At 40.1% G+C, this 14,998-nt stretch overlaps 1 protein-coding gene across 6 annotated transcripts in view; it reads right to left on the bottom strand.

Moving 5' to 3' along the window:
• ubr5 (ubiquitin protein ligase E3 component n-recognin 5) overlaps positions 1-14,998 on the bottom strand; it is a 75,234-nt gene that overhangs the window by 45,825 nt on the left and 14,411 nt on the right. For 5 of the 6 annotated variants that reach the window (XM_051719111.1, XM_051719114.1, XM_051719113.1 and 2 more), the window contains 15 exons: positions 13,680-13,953; positions 12,883-13,042; positions 12,099-12,248; positions 8,258-8,469; positions 6,697-6,816; positions 6,496-6,606; positions 5,245-5,399; positions 5,043-5,160; positions 4,701-4,885; positions 4,513-4,622; positions 2,611-2,723; positions 1,998-2,141; positions 1,750-1,861; positions 1,507-1,661; positions 1,160-1,357 (listed from right to left, as the gene is read on the bottom strand). In XM_051719111.1, coding sequence (XP_051575071.1) covers positions 1,160-1,357; positions 1,507-1,661; positions 1,750-1,861; positions 1,998-2,141; positions 2,611-2,723; positions 4,513-4,622; positions 4,701-4,885; positions 5,043-5,160; positions 5,245-5,399; positions 6,496-6,606; positions 6,697-6,816; positions 8,258-8,469; positions 12,099-12,248; positions 12,883-13,042; positions 13,680-13,953 — 2,317 coding nt within the window. The remainder of the gene's footprint in view (positions 1-1,159; positions 1,358-1,506; positions 1,662-1,749; positions 1,862-1,997; positions 2,142-2,610; positions 2,724-4,512; positions 4,623-4,700; positions 4,886-5,042; positions 5,161-5,244; positions 5,400-6,495; positions 6,607-6,696; positions 6,817-8,257; positions 8,470-12,098; positions 12,249-12,882; positions 13,043-13,679; positions 13,954-14,998) is intronic. The other variant, XM_051719115.1, reaches the window with a different exon arrangement.

Genomic DNA, 14,998 nt, shown 5'->3' with positions numbered 1-14,998 from the left:
CGTTTTATCAACTTCTTTTTTTAGTAGTTATGACAGGTTATGTACTCCTTTAATTATATATATTTTTACTGATCGAAGGATTAATTGAACTGAGCTCATATCGGGCCAGTGGAGGATTTTTTCCCTGTTAAAAAAAATATATATAATAAATAAAACACTTGCTTGATCTGAACAAAACAGGTGTCGTTTTAAAGCTCAGAATCTGGACTAGCTGATCCTACCAGTTCTTAAATAACGCTTTTTAATTTGCTGACAAATGAGAACTGCTTCGTTCTCATCATTTGCAAATTTGTTATCAAAACAAATATATTCACAGTTGGTAAAACCATAAGAAAATGAGATAGCCATGAGTTATATATTGTTGGAAAGGTCTCAATTAGTAGAATGCAATGAGCCTATTTGTTTCACTCAGAGGCGAAATTGCAGTGAGTTTTAGTGTATGAAATTCACACATAAATATAATAAACAGGAGTAGCTTTGTCACGTTTTTCCTTATTACTTCCTGAAACACGCATTTAACATAGATAAATGACATATCGTAACTTACAGCAGACTATCCCGATTCACACAAAATAATATGAGTAGATCTTGAAATATTCCTCAAAGAGTGCACATGGAAAGACAATGCACAAAAGGGCACTCAGAGGGGGTGTGTGTGTGTGTGTGTGTGTGTGTGTGTGTGCACATGTCCGAGGACTTTGTGTGTGCAAACACACATCCACATGTGTTCATCTAAAGGATTGGGATGCTCCTGAAAACTTAATATATCTGTATTTTGTAGTCTAATCCATTCATTTCCAATAGCCGGTCATTTTTGACCGGGAAAACAACAAGTGTAACAAAGTGAAATAAAACCAACATTTTTAAATGACCGGAACACAACATAAGGGTTAAAAGGCTGAGTTTTAAAATGCAGTATACATTTCAGTGCTTCAGTCAGCACTGTGTGAACAAGTGGCGCCCTCTAGCACTCTGGACGGCAATATAAATTATCATTACACCACGACAGAATTTAAAAGGGCATTTTGTTCCTTTGGTTAAAACTTTTTATTTTTCCATGATGTGTTTGATATTTCAGTGAAACTGCCCAACATATGCATAATATGAATTTGGCAGAGCGTTAACTACTGTTCTGCAGACGACTGCTGCTGCTTCATACCTCTACAGCCATGATGATAATGGCTGCCTTCTTTTTAATTGTAGAGTTACTGGGGAGGTTGACGAGAGAGTGGACTCCCATTCCCAGACTGGCGATGGGCGGCAGGTCTAGCCAATCAGGATCACGTATTCCACCCATACAGTCTTTAGCCATGGGATAAATGGTGCCGTTACCATCCCTCAAAATAATGGGACTCTCCTGAGGAAACACACAAAGACAGTCAAAACAGAAAAAAAGAAAAGCAATTCAGGCAGTTATTTTCAGAGGAATTTGATGCTACCTCCATTGCAAAATAGGGTGTTCTAAGTGTTTGTGAAACATAATGCCAGGAAGTGTGATGGTCTCACCTGGCCAGCAGTGAAGATGGCCACATTACGTTCACTCAGACCAAGAAAGGCCAGATTACTTGTGGGGAAATTATTCTCCTGCTCGGCTTTGCCAGTGGCCAAGTCAAAGATACAATACCTTACCCAGCTGCCGGTTTTCAACACTGCATGAACTCCTGCAGGACGAAAGACATCAGAAATCAGAGTCAGGCAAATTTGCACAGTACAAATTCACCAAGTCTTATTTACACTCAAAATAGTCACCTTTGGAGTCAACATTCACAGCCAAAATTTCAGCTTTTTCTGGGATACAAAGTTTTTTAGGTGTGCGCTGAAAACAGTCCGGAACTTTTGGCGTTCCACCAGTTTTAACAACCTGATCAAAAGAAAAGAGAATAGTCTCTCAGCTGACCCATGAGCAGAGGCTATGCTACAACTCACCATCTGAGTGGGATCTTAAATTATAGTTATTTATATAAAATCATGGATGACTGACTGGTGTGCATGTGTACCTGTAGCTCATCTATTCTGAGGAGACGACAGTCTTGCAGCAGTGAAGAGGGGTCAGAGTCAGTGGGAGTGGCACTCTGGTTGCTCACGGTGCTCGATGTCCCTGGAAATTTCACCGCAACATATGCCCCATCCACTTTCAGCACCTTGAGTTCAAAAGAGAGAACTGTTGCAAATGAGGTGTCACAGCAAATCATCACACACAGATGAGACAAAAAAACACACTGTATGCTTCTACCACACATTACTCCACCTCTGCTCATTGGTCATTTTTATCACATTAAAGCTTTCATAAAAAGAGTTGCTATCTATACAGAGCATTCCAAATCGGTCACTTATAAGGATACATTTTTTGGTAAGATGCTGCCTTGGAAGGCAGCTGTCTAAGTAGGCAGTAGACAGCAAGCAAGCTCACTATGTTTTGGAACAGAGCCAATGCTTTACACAAATTCAAAGTGTTATTCGTAATACAAATGTACAACTAAATAATAGTCAAATACTTGGAACATCTTGTCAATCCCAGGGTTAAAAAGGGAATCAGCAAGACTCTTAGACCACTTAGACACTTGCACTTATGCACTTAGACCACCGCAGACGTTTGGCACCTGCACCCACCTTTCCCACCGGGACATTTTTAACATCCTCCACGAAGACAACCTCTCTCAGAGGCCACTGCTCCTCATTCACTTTCTCCTCTTCTTTTGGCGCAGGTGTTGAGCGTCGTCTCTCTGTGGCACAACATGTCATCAAGAAAAACGAACTTTCATTACTTCTTCAGACATTCACATTACTGGTTAAATCATTTTATAGACCTTGCACTCAGAAACTGACATTCCTAGTGAAATAGTTCAAGTACTTTGATACATACGCTTTGTTTAGTAGTAGCAGTGTTCATTATTACAGTTTTTTATTTTAGTATTTTGACGAAAATGTCCTTTAAAATTAGTCAATATTTCTAGTCAGTTTAGTCAGTTTTACTCTGACAAAAATGGCATGCAACTGTTGGTCAACGAAAATAATATCTTATAGTTAATGACAATGTGCAAAATGACAAAAATGTGATTTAAACTGTAACTAACCAAACTTGAAATATTCAAACGTTTAGAAAACAAAATGTATCAAAATTTTCTCTCTTTTTTTATATTTTCTCCCCAATTTGGAATGCCCGATTCCCAATGCACTCGTGGTGGCGTAGTGACTCGCCTCAATCTGGGTGGTGGAGGACGAATCTCAGTTGCCTCTGCGTCTGAGACCGTCAATCCGTGCATCTTATCACGCGGCTTGTTGAGCGCGTTACCGCGGAGACATAGCGCGTGTGGAGGCTTCACGCTATTCTCCACGGCATCCACGCACAACTCACCACGCGCCCCACCAAGAACGAGAACCACATTATAGCGACCACGAGGAGGTTACCCCATGTGACTCTACCCTCCCTAGCAACCGGGCCAATTTGGTTGCTTAGGAGACCAGGCTGGAGTCACTCAGCACGCCCTGGATTCGAACTCCAGGGGTGGTAGTCAGCGTCAATACTCAGGCTACCCAGGTCAGCCAGGTCTTCTAAGCAACCAAATTGGCCCGGTTGCTAGGGAAGGTAAAGTCACATGGGGTAACCACCTTGGGTTCTCACTCTCAATGGGGCGCGTGGTAAGTTGTGCGTGGATCGTGGAGAGTAGCATGAGCCTCCACATGCTGAGTCTCCGCGGTGTCATGCACAACAAGTCACGTGATAAGATGCGCAGATTGACGGTCTCAGAAGCAGAGGCACCTGAGACTTGTCCTCCGCCACCCGGATTGAGGTAACCGCGCCACCACGAGGACCTAGTAAGCAGTGGGAATTGGGCATGCCAAATTGGGGAGAAAAGGGGATAAAAAAAATAAAAATAAAAAAACATCAATCTTAAAGATTTTGCCCAACTTTTAATTACAGTACGTTCACTGATTTTATGGCATGTAAACATATACTTGTATCAAAGATTTATACCAGTAAAAATTTGTCTAATTAACTGTCCCCCCAAAATACGTACATTTAATTATTTAAAATAAATGACTGACCAATTTCTTGCGAGTTCTTTGAGACAAAGTATTAATATATTTATGATTATATTTTAATGTTTGTTGTAATGTACTATGAACCATGAAAACTGTGCGATTAATTAGTAATAAAAAAATTTTTTAAAATCGATTCACAGCCCTATTTAATCGTTAAGTTGCATCACAACTACTTGCACAATAACTAGCACGCTCACTGTAAGGAACATGCAAAAATTTAATAGAAAAAAAAAACAACTCTGCTATGTTATGCAATGCTTAATTAAAACTGATTATGTGGACGGTTTCTCAGCCTGCCTGAGGCCTGAATTGTTTTGTGAGTAAAAAAAAAAAAAAGTCTAACCAAAAAGTAAGACATTTATAATCTGTATAAATGTGAGAAATTACAATAGAAAAGGGTAGTTTTTAGGACAGTATCCAGTCTGTAGAAGAGCAGAGCAGCTGGGGTTAGTAGTCAAATGTACGTACTATAAGGCAGAGAAGCACTGCTGGCGATGGATGACGTGTCGCTGCATGTGGATGCTGGTGAGGGCGGAGGGCCCATTTCTGTCTTCACCAACTCTGGCTTACTCTCCGTCCTAAAAAACAAGAACATCCATCAGTACGATGCAAAATAAGCTCCACAAACAGGTTTAGCTATAGAACAGAGGACTTGCTTGATCTCTTGCGTCTTTGTGCTCTTCTCCATGTTCTTGAGGCTCTCGGGCGAGCGGAGCTGGAACCGGCAGCTGTCGTTCATGTTCCACACAGACTCGAGCAGAACGCCCACTTTAGGGATTCCAGCATTGACGGAGAAGGCCACGGCACCAGCGTGATATAAAGGGTTATTCCTCAGGCACACCTAAAGGTAGAGACAAAACCACTGTAACCCCAATTGCATCAAAACACCAACAGTGTTTGATGTTTTTGCTCTCAGTGCATGTCCACAGGGCTGTTTCTCAGCTATACAGCTCAATGAGACAGTGAAAAGCAGTCGTGCACAACAGCATGTTCCTCACCTGAGTGCCTACTGTGATGTTGGGTATAGAGGAGATGCCTGCACTTGACTTTGGCTTTTTGTTCTTGGCTCTGGCCTTTTCAAGCATCTTTTTGCGCTGACTAAAAGGCACAACACCCCTGAAGAAACAGAAACTCAGAATTCACACACACAGTATAACAAGTCAAACCATGACATAAGCAGATGCCATCCTGCATGCTCACCACCAGTAAAGGCTGCTCTCCAGCTGAACACAGGTATACAGAGCACAGCAGTGCAGAGAGACAATGCGCTCGCCCTGAAGCTCTGGGAACGTTTGTGCTCCATGTTCGAGTTTAGCGGCCACAGTACTCAGAGTTTCATCCATCCACGTCGCCACCTACACACACACAAACAGTCACTGATTGGTTAATCTATATTTGAGGACAATTAAGGCTGGTGTAATGGGTGAGAAGCATGACTGTAGAAGTCTGCAGAGGACAGATTTTATTAGGTTAGTTCAGAACTCTTCCCGCAATCCCACACTGATTTTTCTCTGAGGTCACAAAAATGTTAATTCTTGTCAAAAATGTCAAAAGCAAGCAAGAGAATTTTTTTTTGCCACAAATGCCGAATGCTCTTTTGAAAGAAGACTTCTGTGAACACTTTCTGATGTAAAAAATATGCGCTGTTTTTTTATTTTTATGCTGTTATTCTATCATGCACTAAATGGATGTCGTTGTACCTCGTCTCGATGTTTTTTTAACATCTAACACAGGAACACTAAGGATGACCGAATGTTACGATATTAAAAATAAATGAATATATTTGCAAAATCTGATATAAATTAGCATTTATACATTTACTTCATTATTTATGCATTATTGTATTTATTTCAACATGAAATAATTTATACATGTTTTTATTTCCACATTTATTTGAGCATATGCTAATGAGGGGGTGTGTCCTTCAATATTTGACTCCACCACAACATGTCACTGTGGACACTGGAGCACTCTGAGCTTGATTAGATAGAAAACACGCCCCTCATTACCATATGGACAAAGAAATATAGAAATAAACAAACGTAGAAATACCTGTAAATGTATAAATATATGGAGGAAATAATTAAATATGGAAATACATACAATAATGTCATAATGACATTAATTTTATGTCAGATTTAAACACGTGTATACTTTTTCACCTTTCTTTGCAAATTTATTTATTTTTAATATTGTCACATTCGGTCCTACATAAAACGTTGCGTTTAAGACAGCGTGTCAAGTTAAAAGAACTTAAACTTCTTTAAGTTCTGTTCCATTCATTGTGCTGTGACTAGCTTTTTTTTGATGCAAGAACGCATTCGGTTAGACTGCGTTGAATTCTTAGGAATACCGCCCCCCTCCGACTTAGAATTTTTGTCCCATGTCACAATTATAACCGCATTCCACAGGAATGCAGAATTCTACTTCACTGTGCAGCTACTCTCTTACCTTATTACTCTCGGTGGCCACTGTTGCTCTGATACTGTTAGCAGACAGGTGAGTGATCTTCTCATTGGTCAAACCCAGGAAAGGGACCCGAGGGTGATGTATTGAAGGATTCTATGAAACAGGAATAGATTTAAGAACATCAAACGCAGCCGTTTCTACAATTCTTAGTCATTTCTGTCCACTACATATTGAGAATCTTACTTGTGCGTTTCTATAAGGTTCGGGCTCACTCCATTTCCACTGGTAGAGTTCTCCTTTAGAGCTGACGGCAACTAGCTCAGAGTACAAAGCCCCGATACTCACAAACTTAGTTACATAGTCCTAAAAGAATCAAACAACATGGAATAAACAACTCTAACAAATGCAATCAAAACGTGATATATAACGTCTAAATTAAGCCTGTTCCAAAAAATTGGCCACCACATTGAAAAGTCAATGACTCCGTTTACATGGACACCAGAAAATGGCTTATTGCGAGAAAGTGGCGTTATCATTTGCATGCACTGCATAAGTGGTGTACTCGTATATACGCAGCTTAGTCAGTAAGCAGCTTTCTCCACATCAGCGTAATTTCCACGTGACACTTGTGTAAATAACAAACATGACATCAAAGGAAGACTTCACTATTTTAATCTCTGTTGCTTCGCTTTATTTCCAGATATTCCAGAGTTGTTACTGTGTTTGTTTCAGTAACTTTCCGTCACAACCAGCAGCGAAATTGCTGCAATAGTGCCGTTTTCCTCTTACGTCAAGCTCCGGGATTCCCCCAGTGTACTTGAGTGCATTTACGCAGATGTGTGGGACAGTCGATATTTTACATTGGTGTGTATAAATGGGTATAGAGTATGTGCTTTTCATACTGCACTCCCAGAAATGTTGAATTCTTTCCTCAGTGTTGACTTGTTGTTGGGCTCCATCCTATGACGTTTGTTATCCAGTCTGTTCACGGACATGCACACTCCTCAAAAACCTGTAAGAACACCACTAATGCATTCACATGGCCACATAATCCGCGTTCTACGGGAGGAACCCAGGTGTGTTAAACCGCTTTCTCTTAATCCCTTAACTGGCGTAAGGAAATCCATGTTCTCGTTTACATGCCTTTTCAGAATGCTGCTTTCTGCAAAAATCCTGGAATAAACTGTTTTCTTAAGTGCATGTAAACGTGGTCACGGACAAATAAATATATCCGAGATGACCAAAAAAATATGTTTTATAAATCTACATTAAAATGCTAGACTAAAACAACGTTTTTTGAAAAAAATTTTTTTTACATCTAAACATTTTAAGCTGTGTAACCATCAAGTAAAAAGTAATAACATATCTTTCTAACACCTTCAATTGTTCTGTTTCTCACCCACACTTATCATATCACTTCTGAAGACATGGATTTAACCACCGAAGTCGTATGGGTTAATTATATGACGCCTTTATGTGCTTTTGGAGCTTCAAAGTTCTGGCCACCACTCACTTGCCTTGTATAGACCTAAAGAGCTGAAATATTCTTCTAGAAATCTTAATTTGTGTTCAGCAGAAGTCAAACACAGTTGCAGCTGATCCACCGAAAACAGGTATTTTAATGTCAATTCTACTAATCAAACTTAACTGCAAATACAATTTCAAGTGAAATAATCTACAATTATGTTTTGTCATAATCGTGCAGCCCTAATTGAACCTTAAACATATTAAGACTTAAAATGCAGCATCTCCAAATGTAATCTGAAATCTGGTGTTCTAGGACAGCGGCAGTATAAATGCCCACCTTATCAGGCCACCACTGCAGCTCTTCACCCAGAGTAACAGGGCTCTGCAGCGGCACGGTCTTCTTGTCGAGGCTGGGCTCTCCCTCACGGCTGGTGGAGCCACGCTCCGCATCAAAGGAGGCTCCATCCAGCCACCTCCTCTCGCGCAGCCTCAGGACCGACTCCCGCTCGCGGAGCAGTTCCGAGTCTCGCTCTAGGGGGAGAAGGAGAACTGGTATGCAATAGGGTCACACCAGTGGGATAACAGTAAGCCACTCTCTGGGAAAGACCCTTAGAATAGTGAGATTTCATACAAATTACAAAGTGACTAAAAAGAGCATATGGCAAAACTATTTTATGCTAATTCTGCTCACTTCTGAGACACCAACCACAAAACATTATTCGGTAAATGACTGACTGAAAGGATCCACGACCGTTTAGGTGATGGCCCATATTTCACTGAGAGCCCCAGAAAGGAGCAAAATATAATCAGCAGTGGAAAGATCTTGTCTTGGTGACAGGGGTGTCCAACATTAGCTGAGGTTCATTGGTAAAAACTGCAGGGTCTTACAGGTAAATGTCTGCAGGGCCTTTCACAGAGGGCTCACTAGGGGAAATGATTATGACCATGCAGGACACTGGACACTCTCTCAAAAGCACAGACACTCACACACAACACAAACATGCAGCAGGGTCTTCAAGTATTATATATATCCAAAGGCTGATTGTAAACAAAATCTAGTTGTTTAAGACAGTTAATAAGGGATAGTTTACCCAAAAATGAACATTTTAGTCACCCTCATGTTATTCCATTGTCACTGAATGGAAAAAAGGTGCAATAAAAGTGAATGGTGACTGAGGCCTACCAAATATCTTTTAGGGAAGAAAGTCAGTCATTGGAGTTTGTAACTACATAAGGGTGAGTAAATGATAAACTTAACTTCCATTTGTGGGTGAACGAACCCTTCGAGTCTACAGCTGTGTGGTATGATGCAGAGGACTGCATTGGGAATGGGATCCCGCGGGTCCCGTGGGACCCAACACAAATCTCGTGGGAGCGGGCGGTTTTAACTTTGCTAGGGGTGGGAGTGGGCAGTCAAAAAATATACCGCGGGTTCCGGGATTTAGCTAGTGCTAACAAGAAGGATGGAGTCAACAAATGAAGTTGAAAAGAAGATTAAAGCGGGTTTTTACTATACAAAACCAAAGCAAGGCAAGTCTAACATTTGGATACATTTCTCAGTTGTTACTGACAAAAATGGAAAAGAATTGGACTGTAAGTTGCAACAAATGTGCAAAAGTATTAATATACAACGGGCACAAATCTGGCACCTCTAGGTTAGGGATGTGCGATGCCACTTATTTTCTTTTCGATTCGATACCAAGTACTTTTAGGCCAATGTCGCAGATATCAATACCAATACCTCTATTAAATTTTATTTTTTATGAAATCTTTGGATAAAATTAGTAACTTTATTATTACTTTTACAGAACAGAAAATTAAGCTGGTTTAATTACTTTTTAAAAATTAGTTAGTATAAGCCACTTATAAAACCTCAAAATTAACCATAGATATTAGTATATGGTTACTATGAATACAACTAAGTTACCATGGATACTACAGTAATGCTGTAGTAAAACCATGGTTAACTGTATCAAAACCCTTGGTTACTGCCAAAAACAAAACAAAAACATGGTTACTACAGTCGTGGTTACTACAGTCGTGGTTAATACAATATTACTACAGTAAATCCATGGTAAGTTTTCATAAGGGTATCATTTATTAACAAGGATTAAAGATCATTATCAATGTTTTAACAACTCTGAGTTTAAATAAACCTGTAAAAATGGTCAAACAAGCCCATTATAATACATGTCACATCTAGGTGTGTTTTTCTGTCATTACCTCAGGAAAGCACTGCTCCCTCTTTGAACGAGCACTATGAATGAAAGCGTGAGCTCTGTCTGTGACTGCTGGTGTATTTTAGCATTTATGTGCGTCAAGACGAGCGGAAGAAAAAAATAGTTCCGGTGCTATGCAACTATTCGCTCATATAATTCTTTTTTCCACTTCGAAGCTTATGAGATGCATTAATATTCATGTAATCTAAATAATAAGATTTCTTGTTTAAAAAAAAAAAACGTTAGAATCGATATTTTTATGTGAGGATCGATATTCTTGATATCACATCAGTATCGGTAGTATCGATACTTTAGTCGATCCACCCATCCCTAGTTGAGGCGACATTCCTGCTCCGTTCTCCCGGGTCAAAGTAAGTTCTCCATCAAAGATAAAAACTTCTTCGTGCGCATATTTTGAATATAATGTTTTTGTAGGCTCCGCCGCAGCCTAACAGTTGTGATGTTTTGTAGCCTATCAAAAGCTGAGAGAGTTTTATTAGGCTAATAAAAAACAGCCCAATTTATTTGTCATGTGTGGTGCTTTACTTTATCTTGACATGAATGAACACGTATATCTTATGGTCTGTTTAATTGAACGCAATGTTTTATGTCTGTTATTCTGAACGTTTAGCATAGCCCTAACATTTGTGTAAATTATTCCCTATCTCTACAAGCTGTGACAGAATGTTTGCGGGTGTGGGCGGGAGTGGAACGCACACGTTGCGGGAGCGGGCGATTAATGGTCAGAAATTCAGCGGGAGCGGGCGGGATTAAGAAAACAGTCCCGCGCAGAGCTCTAGTATGATATATTGTGCGATGGTAGAAATGTATCAACCGATAAGAGACTTCTGTTTCATGGTAGATATAATTGCATGGCTGTCAGTGGGCAGACCTGCTTTATTTACAATAAAGATCGACTGATGACTGTTTTTACTGATGTTCTTAACCAATATCTACACTTTTCTGTTTAATCGCGTATCGTTTTTTTAATATCAAATCTGGTGGGTATGCAAAGTAAAGCGGCTAAATTAGCTCCGCAGTGTTCACTAGTGATGCACCGAATTGAAAATTATTGGCCTAGATAAAAAAGTTTGGACACACTGGGATAAAAAAAAAAAACTGAAAATTATTTAAAAAAAATTAAATTAGACTTTTTTTGACTTAATTCTAAACTTTATTATTAGTGATGCACCAGAACCACTTTTTCTAGAACTACACTTTTAGAGCGATCACTTCACTTCTGGGAATGTGGACTTTAATGCACAACATAAACAATGTTTTTTCTCCATGTGAGTATTTCTGTCACCAGATTTTAAAGTAACGGTTTCCGGGGCCTGGGTAACTCAGCAAGTAAAGACGCTGACTACCACCGCTGGAGTCGCGAGTTCGAATCCAGGGCGTGCTGAGTGACTCCAGCCAGGTCTCCTAAGCAACCAAATTGACCCGGTTGCTAGGGAGAGTAGAGTCACATGGGGTAACCTCCTCGTGGTCACTATAATGTGATTCGCTCTCGGTGGGGCGCGTGGTGAGTTGTGCGGGGATGCTGCGGAGAACAGCATAAAGCCTCCACATGCACTACGTCTCCATGGTAACGTGCTCAACAAGCCACGTGATAAGATGCGCGGATTGACGGTCTCAGACGTGTGTGTTAAATTATATATTAAATAAATAAATAAATCAATATCAATCGATCTCCAATTCACTCATGAGAGCAATAAAGAACAATGTGAAAATTATTCCAGACTTTTTCGGACGCATCTATTTTGGTACAATATGGTATTAGTCCATATTTGTAATATTTTATTTGATTCTGCTTTATAATTAGCATCTTTCTACCATGTTTCAGACTGTATCTGCATGAATGTGTGTTGTGAGCAGTGCCTTCATTGATTTGTTAAAAATGCGGTAGATATTTAAGCAGTTCCACAAATCAGTCTGAATGTGCGTTTTGGTCTTTACCTCGTGAGGAGCCGAGACGAGACAAGGAGGAGCGTCGGAACGAGGGGTATCCAAAGTAACTGATGTCCTCAGAGAACATGGCATCTGCGTCAATGATCACACTGGGGTGGGCAGAGTGAATGTCTGCGTCTAGCAGGGACATCAAGTCTTCTATAAAAGTATGAAAGACATTGTATCAAAACAGGACTGTAAGAGGTTAGAACATCACAGTCTAACAGTCTTAGTGAGAACTGCAACATTGTTTAAAGCAATTAAATAATACGGAACAACAGTTTTGAGAGGAAAAATATTGCATAACGAATATATCACATCTTGTAAAATTCACCCTTAAAATATGCTTTAAAAAGATGAAGACTTCTATAAGTCTTTGGGTATCTCAGCGAGTATTGACGCTGACTACCACCCCTGGAGTCGCAAGTTCAAATCCAGGGCGTGCTGAGTGACTCCAGCCAGGTCTCCTAAGCAACCAAATTGGCCTGGTTGCTAGGGAGGGTAGAGTCACATGGGGTAACCTCCTCGTGGTCACGATTAGTGGTTCTCGCTCTCAGTGGGGTGTGTGGTAAGTTGTGCATGGATCGCGGAGAGTAGCATGAGCCTCTACATGCTGCGAGTCTCCGCGGTGTCATGTCACGTCATGGATTGAAGTGGAGGCAACTGAGACCCAGATTGAGGGGAGTAACCACGCCACCACAAGGACCTACTAAGTAGTGGGAATTGAAAAAATGTATCATCTATATCAATCCATGGGTCTCTGACGTGTTAACAATCTAGCCGGTCTCTTTACCTCCAGGTAAGTAGGACTCGCTGGCCGTGTCATCGCCATCATCTCCATCCTCATCATCTCTGCTCAGCAGGTTGTTTACAGCCAAGTTCACATCCAGGTTTGTGCGCTGGAGCTCTCGAATGATGACACTTCTTGACTTTCCCTGAAGAACCACCTGGGCCTGAATGGAGAAGCAAATCCAATGAGTAACAAATTTATGCCACACAAAAATATTCCATATACCTTAAAGGGACAGTTCACCCAAAAAAACATTTAAATTCTGTCATTAATTACTCACCCTCACGTGGTTTTAATCCATAATGCTGCCATTTTTGTTTTCATGGACCACAAAAGCAGAAATTAAAAAGAATCAACACCATACGATGAAACTATATGGTAGCTTTGTCATTAGTTACCGGCGTAGCTTACAAATATCACACGTGCATGTTTTCAGTTCAAAAATGGCGTCTTTGGGCACATCATTGACGCCATCGTGACAACATATTTTAAAAATATGAGTGCAATGACATTTTGGAGCTATGGCGGAGGGGAAGATTATCTGTGAATAAAAACGAAAATTTAATTCCGTTTCTCACACAAAGTTATCGTATGACTGCAGAAGACAAACATTCGGCCAAATATGTCCTTTTGTGTTTCACAGTAGAAGAAAAAAAATACTGGGCTGAAACAACATCAGGGTGAGTAAATCACAGAATTTTCCTTTCTGGGTGAGCTATCCCTTTAAAAGTCAAGAAGGTCTTCGACCTCTCCCTGCAGCCATGGAACAGCCATGAAGAGTCTCCCGCAGTGAGAGTTACCTGAGAGATTAGCTCCTCTGGGATGACAGAGGCTGGAATAACAGGCTGTGGCTGACTGCCCAGCAGGCCGGACCCTCTGTCTCTGCCAGTCCGGATCACGCGGGTCTGTCTGCGTGAATCACGAGCTGCTGTGGAGGAGCGGCCTGAAGATCCTCCCCCTCCAGCGCTGCCACCTCCACCACCTCCTCCAGTCCCACTGCCCCCTCCTGCGTTTCCTCCGCCACTGCCCCCGCCTCCACTGCCTCCACCGTTCACTCCTGAACTCCAACGGCTCCTGTCAGGCACATGAACAATCACATCATTTTCTCTGTATTCCACACTCAACTCTAAAGCCAAAGCTGATGAGTTATTATTGTGACCTCGAAGAATTTACAGTACATCACTGCTTTGCCATCTTATTTTGACCAGTCACTTTAAAAGCATTTACAAATATCCTGTACACAGCAATGGGGCTGGGTGATATTTTAAATATTTACAACATAAATATGCAATGATTTTGTGGTGATATAAAACTAAGCTGCATTGTGAACATCTCAATGATTTTAATGCATTTAGTTGGCCATATAGTTCCTCAGTAGTTTGTGATTAAACTAGTTTTGCTATACTTTCTTGTCTCGCTCCTTTTAAGTATGAGCACAGAGACGGATGTTTTAATAGTGTCTCTGATTTAAACTTAAGTAGCAAAATTGCATTATAGCTGATCATTTTAATATATATTATATATATAATAGTATATAATATATATATATTATAATCCATTTCAAATTCATAAAACACTGATTCAAATGTGCATACGAGTCTCAGTGTAGCATTTCACATGTTTTAAAATGTTCTAGTTAAAATATATGCAAGTAAATATTGCTGTTTATTACTATGTATTGTCACATTGGTGCATATAAAAAAATATTCTTCTGTGTGTTTATTTGGTAAAAAAGGAATGGAAAACATGTCTTGTTTATTTTTAACTTGACTTGAAATAATGGTTCCTCTATTTAAAAAAAATAAAATAAAAATGGCCTTCATTTTAGTGCAACTACATAAAAACCTGGATATACTGTATATTGAATATCTTCAACAGACTGAAAAAATTGTGAGATTTTTTTTTAGCAATATTGCCCAGCCCCTACTAGCACATTTCAGGAAAAACACAGAATTTATTTTTCTCAAATGTGTGTTTTTGGGTGAAAACGCCATCTAAAAACACAATATTTCTGGCAATGGAGCTGTGATGTGAACATTTTTAATGGGAAGTATTTTCCTGACAAACAAAACTCTTTTCAAACAGTTCTCTAATAACCAAAGGCACCAGTGCACGTGTG

The sequence above is a fragment of the Myxocyprinus asiaticus genome, chromosome 15, assembly GCF_019703515.2.
Source record: "Myxocyprinus asiaticus isolate MX2 ecotype Aquarium Trade chromosome 15, UBuf_Myxa_2, whole genome shotgun sequence".
In the NCBI taxonomy this organism is placed as follows: Eukaryota; Metazoa; Chordata; class Actinopteri; order Cypriniformes; family Catostomidae; genus Myxocyprinus; species Myxocyprinus asiaticus.
The sequence above is the reverse complement of the archived record's forward strand: the minus strand, read 5'-3'. Positions and strand labels throughout refer to the sequence as shown.